Source organism: Balaenoptera ricei, chromosome 5 (assembly GCF_028023285.1).
Source record: "Balaenoptera ricei isolate mBalRic1 chromosome 5, mBalRic1.hap2, whole genome shotgun sequence".
NCBI classification, from domain to species: Eukaryota; Metazoa; Chordata; class Mammalia; order Artiodactyla; family Balaenopteridae; genus Balaenoptera; species Balaenoptera ricei.
The window spans coordinates 78,831,278-78,843,893 of record NC_082643.1 but is presented as its reverse complement, the minus strand read 5'-3'; the positions used below and the strand labels follow the sequence as shown (position 1 = coordinate 78,843,893).

Here is a 12,616-nt window from a genome sequence, read left to right as displayed (position 1 = left end):
CACATAAAGTCATTCAATGAATGAATAGAATAAATCATCTTATTTTGCCTATAGATTCTTCACACTTTATGAATTTCCTCCTGCATGTAGAGTCACCCTCTGAATCTTGATCTATTCTGTAACCAAGCAGATGGCTATAACCTTTACTGTTTTATGAACCCCAATCTGTATTTTGAGTCTTAAATATTATAGTTAAGCAAGTAAAAATTAAATTTCCATGTTATCTTGCTTGGTTGCTAGACACCTGGCACCAGTAATTTATCTTCTCTTCGGCAGAAAATTGAAACCTGCTTAGTCTTTATTATGTTAGCCTTAAACATGTTGCAAATTATAATTTTACATTGCCACTAGTTTTATTTTGGGGTAATATATATTACTGGGTCATCCACTTCCTTTTGGCATTTAGCAATTCTCCTTCACAATGAATTTCCGCTTTCTTTGCTTTAAGAGCCCACCCACATTAAGTGCCAGTGCTGAAATGTTACTTTGAGGATGACTCACATTGTCTCACACAAGCTTCTGATACCTTACAGAGAAAATGTCTCATCTCAGTTCCCAGCGCTAAATGTAAAAGAGCGAGAAAAGTTTTGATCTGTGGTTTGAACCAGCAGGAGTAAACTCCCCAGTTCATCTTGCCATTAAGTGATGTGCTGGAAAGTGCAGCCATTGGACAGAACTGAGTGTGAACCCTAACCCTGCTGGGATCTGGCAGTGGGTCAGTTACTTTAAACTCCCTTAGCTTCAGTTTTCTCACCAGGAAAAAAAGTGAGGTTCTTATGAAATGAAATCAAATGATGTGTGTGGAAGTACTGTGCACGTGGAAGGTGCTGAATGAGTTTGTATAGCTTTATTAGCTTCCCTTCTCCTAGGGAACTAGGAATTGAATCTCCTGAAGGGTGGTGTCAGCTCCATGGAGGCGGGGACTGCGCTGTGGTACAGCCGCTGCATCGGTAATGCTTAGCACAATTTCTGGCCCACAGTCAGTGTTCAACAGATTTTGGTTGAATATTTGAAGGTGAAGAACTTCAAGTTTTAAAGATCTCACCATTTTTGATGGACAAAGTAGAGAGATGACAGGACTCCCTTGGCTGACCCATGCAGTGGAGGCTCGAATCCTAGGAACCTGGTGTCGTGCTTGTAGATATTTATTTGTTGGCTGACCAGCATGTGGACATCTCAGGGGTACTCTCAAGTATGCAGGAAGCCAGAGGGGCAGATATCTCCTCTCCCTGCCTCCTGGTACCCAGAGTACCAATCTGTGGCCTGCATTCAGTCAACCAGCTACCCCTCCTTAGGGCTTGCAATCCTGGGCAGTGATGCAAAGTTGCCAGGTGGTCAAAGGGAAGCTCTAGCAGCCCAGAGGGAGCATCCAGTGGTGGTGACGCCAGCAGACGCATTCTCACCAGACCATTCCTATGGGGCTGTATTTTTGGCTGCTTGGCCTCTCTTGAGTCCTGCATAAGCTCAGCTTGCCTAATGTTCCTGTTGCTTCCATGGGTTACCTACTGGTTTTCCAATAAATTTCCTTTCTGCCAAGTCAGCCAAGTTGGTTTCTATTGTCTGCATCCAATAATTCGAGTCCTAGTACACTGCTCCTGCCCTTGGCCTTGGTCTCCCAATGTGGTCAACTCATTAAACACCGTTTCTAGGGATGCATTTCAAAGTTACTTTTGCATCGTTCTCAAAATCTCTTCTTCAAGATTTTTTTTATTATTCTTTGATATCCTTAGCAATTCTACAAAGTGCATTTTATGTTCTTCAATGAAATGGAATTATGTTCCCTCTGAACACTCTTTGTCTCTCCATTTGTTTTCACATTTCCCAGCCTCCAAGATTCATTTCTCATTCATCTTCTGTTTTTACTCAATACTCATTTCCCCTTAGGGTTTGTGCGATTTAATAAGCTTTTATTGTGCATGAACTACATGCCAGATATTATGCTAGGGACAGGGATCCAAAGATGAATAAGACAGAGTTATCACATGTGTGAAGAGAATAGTCGAGTGAATAAAATGTAAAATAGATTAATACCAAGGCAGGCAACAGAAGGTATCACACTTCCCCAAGCAAGGAAGAAAATATCGGAGACACATAAAAGCTTGGGATTTGATTCTGTATGATATCTCTTTCTACAGCGATGAGGCTTATTTACTCTATCGGTGTTTAACCTGCCCCAGTACATGCCAAGCCCCGTGCAGTGCCAGGGTGTTGGTAATCTCTCCTTATTTCTCTCTTATCTTTTTGAGGGTGTGAGTTATCTATAGCTCTGTGTGTATGTGTGTCACAGTACTTACTTTGCAATACATGAACAACTAGAGAGACATTCTGGAATGTACAGCCAGAGCTGACAGCAAGCTGCTCGGCTGAATGTGACTATAGTCACTGCTCTCTTTGAACTACATTTTTTTTTCGCTCGTGTTACTGCTTCTCCTGAGAACCACGCTGGCACATTTTTTTTCCCCTTAGATTCTCACTGCTGCCTATAATCCATCATTACAAAGAGAGGCCTTAAAAACAGCACTCGGGGGAGACATTATTTCCTTCCCATTTCGCTCTCAGAAAGAGCAACTTAGAATGGGAGGGGAAAATTGGATGTAGGTTAAAGGAATATATATAACAAGAAAGCATCTGCTTCTACCCCTCTTTAAGATGCTAAGCTTCAAAAGGCCTCTTGGTTTTAAAAAAGGCTGTCACCCCTTGGCCCGCTCTAAACATTAATATTATATGCCTGGTAATAAAGCCAGAGGATTTTTTGTGAGAGCCATTAAAGGGAAAGGATGGCCGAGACAGATTTCTCTGGTGAATGAAAATCACAGGCTCATAAAAAGAACCTGTGAGGTTAGTCTTGTGGTTAGCTAGTACTTTAAATTTGCGATTCCCCCGATTATATTTGTTGACGGGAACTGCTGAACTTTTCTCAGACAAGGCTGTGATGCTCAAAATTATGACTTAAAAAGAGAAAGTACCAGAATTCCTAAGGCAACCAAAAGCCCAGCAGCACCAGGTTAAAACACGCCTGGTACATGAACGTCAGGGTACTGATAAAAGGGGAGAACAGAGGAAATGCAATTTTCTCCCCATAAAAGTTAATTTTGCCATTTGAAACCGCCCTATGATATTTATGTCATTCATCAAACAAGATTGTCACTGACCCCACAAAATTTTCATCAACTTTCTTCACATTTAGCTGGTGTCAAATGACTACTTAGCTAATGCTTATTATTAGCCATAGGTTAATAATTTTACTGCTAATTATGAGAGTAGAAAGTCTAAATTTTTTTAATTGAGCTCTTTAGGTGCACCCAACCCAATTTTTCCTCACGCTAAGGGTGTGAGTACCTCCTAGTTTAAATAACTAAGGAAAGTCTCAGCACAGTTCCCAGTGAAATGCTGTGCAAATCTCCATGTGGTTACAGATGCAGCTATGGTGGGCGCTCGGCGTTTGTTCGGTTTCCTTCCATTTTTGAAAACCGTTTACACACCAGACTTGAAGCTCCTTATCTAACTTCTCACAGAGTATGAAGGCACCCACTCCCTGGCTGTGTGCAAGGAGCTGTGGTAACGTTAGTCATAATTCTGTGGTTTTCAAAGAGTCAAGGACGTTATTTCTCCCTGATGAAAAAGAGGCCTTTGCCCACGTTGCATTCTCTCTCTCTTTCTTTTTAATGCGGTTTGACAACTTGAATTCAGAAGGAGGTTTCACAATTAGAAGAACGAGATCGAACCACAGCATCTGTGCTCACAGCCCCCTTAGCTGCTCTAATTAGGATTCCCTTATTCCATTTCTAGTTTTCAGGAGAGGACAGGGGACTTTTTAATTGGGGCTATTAGACGTTCTCTTTGTACAATGACACCCTCTGCTAAGCGAAGGCTCCAGCAAAAGCCATGCCCACTCTGCAATTACTTCTTGCAATTCCGAGGAATAATGGTATCTTGTCTCATTTAAAAATAAACCTGAGGCTTATTCCTTATTGCTTTCTCTCCTCTGCCTACTCACATGAATTTCTTCTTGCCAATTAAACCAACTTTCCATTATTTAAGGAGGTAGTTTTGATCATAACTGTCCCCTGATAATAAGACATATTAAACTAGATTTCATTTGCTCACAGCTCCTTTCTTCCAGCTACAAGACTAATTTAAATGAGCTCAGATCACTCGATCTTATGTTTACTCAATAGTGAGTGGTGAAGTGTTGGAATTTCATAAGTGGTACTCTGCATGTTGCAGAACTCACCTGAAATAACCTGCACATTCAATGTTCGCAGTTTCTCAGAATCACTTCCTCTTAAGAGGACAGATGTCGGTTTGTATTTATGACCTATTCCAAGAAAAGAAATTAAATATTTAGATGATAAGCAAGCACATTCTTAATATATATTCCCCATGTCGGTTCCAAGGATTACCAAGGAAAATGGGCCATTCACAGCAGAGCCTGGAGTAACAAGACATTAAGAGCCTTTTCTTATTAAGTTATTTTCCATTAACAAATAGGTACTTTCTAAAACCAGTGACTTCTCCACTGCCATAAATGCCATTATGCATCTCTTCTTAAATGCAGAATATTATTTACATTATTACATACAATAAATATGATATACACAATATTTGATGTATATTTAATATTTAATAATATTTAATGTCATAAATGGCATAGTATTTTTCACTACTTCATATGCTTGGATTTGCAAGGCAAGCTTTTGAAAGCCAGTAAGCCTGTCATTTAGGTAGATGTTCATAAAAACTTAATGTCACTCCCCACTATTGGTCTCTTTCTAGGCATTTTTTTCTATCTGGCTTCTATCTCTCTTTCCTAATATGTAATCATTCATAGAAAAACAGATCAAGGAACTCAAAACTATGCACTAATTGCAAATGACACACATTTATTTAAAATAATATAATTTTCAAAACTAGAAAGACCCTGGGTCTTAATTCTGTCATTTTATTAGCTGCATTACTTTGGACAAAACAATCTCTCTGAGGCTCAGGGGTTTTTCATCTATAAAAAATGAAAGGAATAGCACATACCCTGTTTATAAACTTTGAGAATCTAGTAAAAATCTCATGAAAATGTTCTGAAAATGTTTATTCTACAAATATACAATACTGATGATGTTATTACCCAATGCATTTAGGGCCTTATATACTAAGGTACCAATGACAAGACTTGATATGAAACTGCTTTCAGAAATATCTCCAACAAACACTTAGCCAAAAAAATTAATGAAACTTTCACTCAACCCTACAGGCAACCACTCTTTCTGCCTACTGAAAGGACTAACACAGCCTTGCCTGTCAAAGAACACAAGAGCCTTGGGAAATGCTACACCAGCACAATGCTACTATCCTTTATTGAGAACTACTAGGCACTGGGCACTGTGTTACACTTCTTACGTAATCTCTTTAGTTCAATCCTTACCTCAGCCCTTGTGGGAATGGTGATTATTCTTGTTTTACAGAGGAGGAAAGGGACACTCAAACATGGCAAGTAACTTGCACAAAGTCACATAACTAGTAAGTGGTAGCACTAGGGTTCTAACCTAAGTCCACCTGACTCCAAAGCCTAGTCTTGTAATGACACAGTTTATCCTGTCTCTAAGAGACCAACTACTCATATTATAAACTGTCCATCAGGTCTGGTGTTCAGCCAGTATCTGCATGGGTGCATGCCCGTGGAGCCAGTATGTGCATGGGTGCACACCAGAAGGGTCATATATACATGCTCACACACCAGTAGGGCCAGCATATACACGGGTGCACACCAGAAGGGTCATATATACATGCTCACACACCAGTAGGGCCAGCATATACACGGGTGCACACCAGAAGGGTCATGTATACATGCTCACACACCAGTAGAGCCAGTATATACACGGGTGCACATCAGAAGGGTCATGTATACATGCTCACACACCAGTAGAGCCAGTATATACACGGGTGCACATCAGAAGGGTCATGTATACATGCTCACACACCAGTAGGGCCAGTATATACACAGGTGCACACCAGAAGGGTCATGTATACATGCTCACACACCAGTAGGGCCAGTATATACACGGGTGCACACCAGAAGGGTCATGTATACATGCTCACACACCAGTAGAGCCAGTATATACACGGGTGCACATCAGAAGGGTCATGTATACATGCTCACACACCAGTAGAGCCAGTATATACACGGGTGCACATCAGAAGGGTCATGTATACATGCTCACACACCAGTAGAACCAGTATATACACGGGTGCACATCAGAAGGGTCATGTATACATGCTCACACACCAGTAGGGCCAGTATATACACGGGTGCACATCAGAAGGGTCATGTATACATGCTCACACACCAGTAGAGGCAGTATATACACGGGTGCACACCAGAAGGGTCATGTATACATGCTCACACACCAGTAGGGCCAGTATATACATGGGTGCACACCAGAAGGGTCATGTATACATGCTCACACACCAGTAGGGCCAGCATATACACGGGTGCACATCAGAAGGGTCATGTATACATGCTCACACACCAGTAGAGGCAGTATATACACGGGTGCACACCAGAAGGGTCATGTATACATGCTCACACACCAGTAGGGCCAGTATATACATGGGTGCACACCAGAAGGGTCATGTATACATGCTCACACACCACTAGGGCCAGCATATACATGAGTGCACACCAGAAGACCATGATAGTAGTTGACAGTCAATGTCCATTCTGATAGGTGGATGCCCGTGTTATACTAGTTAATTCTTTTTTAATATCATCCCTACTTCCTGATTTCCAACTACACATTTTAGTGCTTCACAGTCAAAAATCTACTGTCCCCCCCACACTTATTAAAGATTGACTCCTGCTCATCACCTAGAGCCTAGAGCTCAAGACCTCCAACTCCGAAATTCTTTATCACCACTCCCTATTCTTCTACCCGTCTTCTGCCCTCACTTCCACCAAGCTCTGCTCAACCTGCAGTGCACCAACTCCTTCCAGTTCATGCAGCCTTTCTTCCCCTTCTATTCACTTGTCTGGGCTGGAGAAAGACACATGAAAATCCTGGAGAGCTGGCCCTATGTCTTACTTATGCTTATGTTCCTTGGGTTACCTAGGATCACCACTTACACACAGTAGGTGCTCAGTTAGTGGTAAATTGAACTAGAAAAAGAAATTGAACCTACAGATAAGATTAGGAGTACCTTGATACGAGATGAATTCTCCCAAAAGATGGATTTATTTTTCAATACTTACCCTGCCACTTCTGCACTCTCCTGTGGGCTTCAAGTATTTTGTGGGTAATGAAGATGAGCAAAAATATAAAAACTAATAGAACCAGAACATACCAAGTGATCTTCATGGAACAAATAAAACCTGCAAAGAAAAATGTACTATAAAAATATGGTAAAATGATGCAGCAGATAAGAGGCAATATGGTAATGTAGCTGGCTTCTACTATACATTCTGCCCATAACTGAAAAGTTGAATATATAACCATCACTGTTACAAGGTCACTTGCTTTCCTGAGTTCTTTCCTAACGCATTAAATGAAGAAACATGACCAAGTGGTTTCCAGGGATCCATTTAGTTTCAAAATTCTAGGATTAATTTCACTTCCAAGTTATATTGATGTTAGTTTTGCTATCATTGCTATCACTAGGTTAAGACCACAACAAGCAGAGTGCCAGAATCAGAGTCATTTGTGATTAACAATTTGGCCCTGGGCCAAGCAGCCAAAAAATGTATCCTCAAATCAACAAAGATGCAGTGTGTAAGATGAGGATGGGGAAGAAAGGGAAAGGCAAAGAAAGAGGCTGGATTGAGGCATATAAGAGACCAGGGTAGATGATTAATCAGACCTTCTTTCCACAGGGGCTCGCGTGGCAATGATCAGATCAAGTGCATGCATTAGTTAAACATACAGTTACTCTCGCCTAAATTTAATAAGGATACAGGTAAAAAATCGCTCATTCAAATGACAGTGAGACAACATGGAAGGAGAGTCACCATCAGCAATAGCTTGGCACGATATTCTTTTGTCCCATAAACATACACTGGCCAGCAGACCCAGGAATCAGTAACTTAAAGGAGGGTGACTTCATTATGTCCAAAACACAATTGTCTACTGACTTTCTAAGCCACCCTATGTACTCTCTTCCTTGTATGCAAAGCACAGCTAGTACTTATTCAACTTAGCAGGATATATAACTTGTTAATACCTTTAGATGACTGCTCTTTTGGGACTCATGATCTGGGTACCCCTTTTACAGGTACCCCACTCCATAAGCAGATGTACATTAAATAGGCAGTGAACATTTATTTAGAGAAGACACTGAATGGAGAAGGTAGAGGTTGATTGGAATGGCAGCACTCAGCCTTCCTAACATCATTCCATACTGTTTAGACTTGCATACCTCACTCAGCAAAATAAAAGCATGCAGTTAACTGGCATAGAAGATGTGCAGTGCCAGCAAGAGTCAAGGTGGGCCTGATACCAAGGTATCATGGGCACTGATCAAGCTATGAAAAAAAACCCATGCATTCACCAACTTTATATTACAATAGCAGAATGTACACAGTTGGGGCCAAGCCAGCCAGTACACCCACCAAAGCACCATTGAGAACACAGATGAGTGTATCTCCCTACATCCTATGCTGTCCCCCTACTCCTCGTCCCTGTAGCCATCTTGGAGAGGAACAAGGGGAAATGGACAGGAATCTGAAAAAAATCTAAAGAGGTGGATTAAATTATTTTTTCTGAGTAAATTTACCAGACTGGTCTAAATTTAGTTCCCCCCCCCCACCACCCTCCAGTAGATAGGACTTTTAAGGGAGATCAAATTAGTCTTTGCACAGCAGAGTAAAATATGAATAAATTTTTAATCTTCTACACATGGCAAAATAGGTATACTTTCTCCCAAATACAAGACTATATATTTGCACTACTATGTCTAAAATAGATAGCTAATGAGAACCTACTGTATAGCACAGGGAACTCTAGTCAGTGCAATGTGGTGACTTAAATGGGAAGGAAATCCAAAAAAGAGGGGCTATGTGTACATGTATAGCTGCTTCACTTTGCTGTACAGCAGAAACTAACACAACATTATAAAGCAACTATACTCCAATAAAAATTAATTTAAAAAAGACTACATATTTGTACACCTCTGTTATCTTTCTGATTTATGGACCCATAAAAGCTGTCAATTACTACTTCACTTTGACTGGAATTTATAATTTTTTCCATTAACACAAAAATTAATTCTCAAAATAATGAATATGGTAATGCTTATTCTTCCTTCATGTTTTAGAAGATACAAAAAGCAATTAGATAGATACATAAATGGACACTGAAACAAGTATAAGTTTTGAATATATATAATCTAAACCTCTTTATCTTTCAGATTTCATCATAGTCTCCTACTCTATGTGGTCTTTTCAGAACCTCCAACCTCATTCCTGAGCCAGAGGGAATTAACCCCCCTGTTCAGCTTCTCAGATCCTCTCCCATACCCCCTACACATACGCACACCTTGAAATACCCCTCTAACTGCAGAGACTGTAGGGCCTTGAGCAAACTAACTCACAGGAGAAATTTATTTGAAGTCTTATATTTCACTTTAAAAATGCATGCATATTATATATTTGTGTTTGCTTTAAAATCAATATAACATTTTAAAATAATTACCTCTAATAGAATTAAAGCTTTAGAAAAGCATTCTAAGGCAATCTGAAAGGCTTCCCTATGTCTGGAACCTCAGAAAACACAAGAAGTTACTCTGCCATAGCACCTGTCCCACTGATTGCACTGACTCCATTGTTTTACATCCATCTATCTCTGTGTCTCCAGTGCCTGGCACACTGATTGGCATACAGCAGGCACTCATTAAATGGTTATATCATAAAATGCTCTTCAAGAGTAGAGTTTATGGGTCAAGTGAGGGTACCCTGCTTAGTAGTGAGGATCAATTGTGTTAATTCAGAATAGGGTGACTAGAGTGTTAATCAACCTTAAGCAGAATTAAGATATATGTAAGTTTTATATTTCAGACTCCTACCTTTCCCTCAGAGTCATCCAGTGACTCAAAATGCTTAATCTGTACCCCACCTATCTTCACAGCAATACATCAAAAATCCCTTTAATTCAGGTCCGTTTCTCAGCTCTAAGAGAGGACATGTTAAATCAATTCAAAATTTAATAGCACATCACAATGTATATGTATATTTAAATTTAAAAAGAAATATCATCCTTTAATACACAAGTGTGATAGTGTTACCTCAAGCACAGCTAATAGGCATTCCCAGAAGTTATTCTGGGGCAGAGGGTCTTTCTAATACCCCTCAGATCACAACCCATAGACATCTCCTCCACCTCTGAGTACAGCTGGGCTCCACAAAAAGCACATTTTGAAAGAAAAATAAACAGATAAAGGGCTAACATTCTTTCCAGCTTTGCTATTTCATCAATAAAATTCTTCAACTATTCGACTTTCAATGCAGTTAATGTGATAGTCCTTACTTAACTTTGTGTCTATATTCCATTCTCCTTTTCCCTCTAATTTCCTTAAAAACTTACTTTTTACATCCATTTCTAGGTGCAAAGAAATATTTATACAATTATTCGGGTGTTCCATAATTCTACAAGTATGGTTTATATCTGTTTCCTTGGTTGGATCTTCCTCTTTGATTGCTGACCTTCTAGTGTGGGTTTTTAGATTACAGGTAATGTTATATTCCTCCAAGTGGTCAACCATAGGAGTTACAGTGAAGTTAAAATGTTGACAAGGTGAATGAAAATCATTTGCCTTCACTTCCGTTGATCCTCTCATGATAAGAACTAGAAAGAGATTAAGAAAATGTTATTCACAAAAAACAGTAGTACATAGTAAGAAAACACATAGAACTCAAAACTAAATCCCCTCCATCCTATACAACAAAAAAGAGTAGAAACAAGAAGATACCAGCACTAAAAATAACAATTACAGTGCTTACATTTTTTAAAAGAGTGAAAACTAGGTGAGTTTGAAATAAAATTGGAGCATCTCAAAGAAAAAGAAAACATTTCCCTGATGACTTGTGGGACAGATTTTATTGTCCAAAATGGTCACAACAATATTTCCCATCCCACATTATACTAGTTTGCTAGGGTTGTCATAACAAAGTACCACAAAATGGGTGGCTTAAACAACAGAAACTTATTGTCTCACAGTTCTGGAGGCTACACTTTCAAAATTAAGGTGTTGACAAGGTTCCTTCCTTCTGAGGGCTGTGAGGAACAACCTGTCCCATGCTTCCCTTCTAGCTTCTGGTGGTTTGCTGGCAGTCTTTAGTGTTCCTTGTCTTATAGAAGCATCACCCTGATCTCTGCTTTCATCTTCACATGGCATTCTCCCTATGTGTGCATGTCTATATCCAAATTTTTTTTATTTATAAGGATGCATCAAGGATTCAGTGACTCCTTGGGGAATCAAAGTATGATTTTATATGAGAACCTGCAAGTTTACTTAGACTTTTTTCAGTACTTTTGAAGAGAGCTTGCTAAATAATCCTTTAACCATTAAATGTGCATGGATTATAGTGGCATTTTGATGTATTTTAAACATAGATTTTTTTATAAATCAAAGTAAACCAAGAACAAGTTATTATACTATCTCAAAGCCTGTAAGTCACTCATTGAGCACCACACAGCTGAGTGTTCCAGGGCCACTAGACTTAAAATTGGGATGTATTATTAATACTTTTTTAACAGAATAAGGTTATTTATCCTTGATAATTTTAATTCTCACTTTTCTTTTGCATTTACCTTCTGATGTTTGTTCCTGAGAAATAAAATCCATGTTTCCTTTGGACTCACAAGCCAAACATGAGGAGCACGTTTTAAATTCACTTGTGATGTCTTGGCAAATCCTGGTGAAGTTTTGAAAACTGGAGTGATTTACAAAGATTCCCGTAATAGTCTGAGTTTCTCTTATTGGTTGCAGAAAAGTCACGAAAGAAAAATTTAAAGAGGAGAATGAATAGGTGAAATTAGGTTGTAAACATACTTCCAGGCATGATAGCTCCAACGTGTTTCCTATAAAGGAAAAAACAAAACAAAACAAAACAAAAAACAACTTTCTTTACTGTAAAATTTTGAGGTTTTGGCATTCAAATGAATACACAATAAGCTCCCAGTTTTTCTTAGGCAGATTCAGTATGTTTCTGTTTATCACTGACAAGACTTTGTTTTCACATGAATTAACAATATCTAGTCCATTTAAATATTTCTTTTTAAAAATTTGTCAACATTCCCTATTAATTTTCAGAGAAGAAAAGTCCTGCTGAGAAGTTCTTTGAAACCCTAGCATTGTAACCATTCTCTTTTCTAGGAAAGTTTTAATGGACAAACCTTAGTTTCCTCTGAATCCATCTGTTCCCAAATAGAGGCTCAAGTGAATTGCATGGAGTTGAATAGGGAATGGAAAACTTGAACAGTATCTCTGTATTAGTTTCTGAGGGCTGCTGTAACAAACTACTACAATCTTGGTGGCTTAAAACAAGAGAAATTTATTCTTTTACAGTCCTGAAGGCCAGAAGTTCAATGCCAGTATTACTGGTCTGAAACCGAGGCGTCCCCAAGACCACACT

The 12,616-nt window shown here is 39.3% G+C and overlaps 2 protein-coding genes across 2 annotated transcripts in view; one reads left to right on the top strand and one right to left on the bottom strand.

Annotated features, from left to right (window-relative positions):
• TMEM156 (transmembrane protein 156) overlaps positions 1 to 12,616 on the bottom strand; it is a 52,222-nt gene that overhangs the window by 16,811 nt on the left and 22,795 nt on the right. The window contains exons 2-5 of the mRNA XM_059923187.1: positions 11,793 to 12,062; positions 10,566 to 10,826; positions 7,244 to 7,363; positions 4,235 to 4,318 (exon numbers count right to left, since the gene is read on the bottom strand). Coding sequence (XP_059779170.1) covers positions 4,235 to 4,318; positions 7,244 to 7,363; positions 10,566 to 10,826; positions 11,793 to 12,062 — 735 coding nt within the window. The remainder of the gene's footprint in view (positions 1 to 4,234; positions 4,319 to 7,243; positions 7,364 to 10,565; positions 10,827 to 11,792; positions 12,063 to 12,616) is intronic.
• Positions 1 to 12,616, top strand: part of FAM114A1 (family with sequence similarity 114 member A1) — a 121,865-nt gene that overhangs the window by 104,760 nt on the left and 4,489 nt on the right. The gene's annotated exons all lie outside the window — the stretch shown is intronic.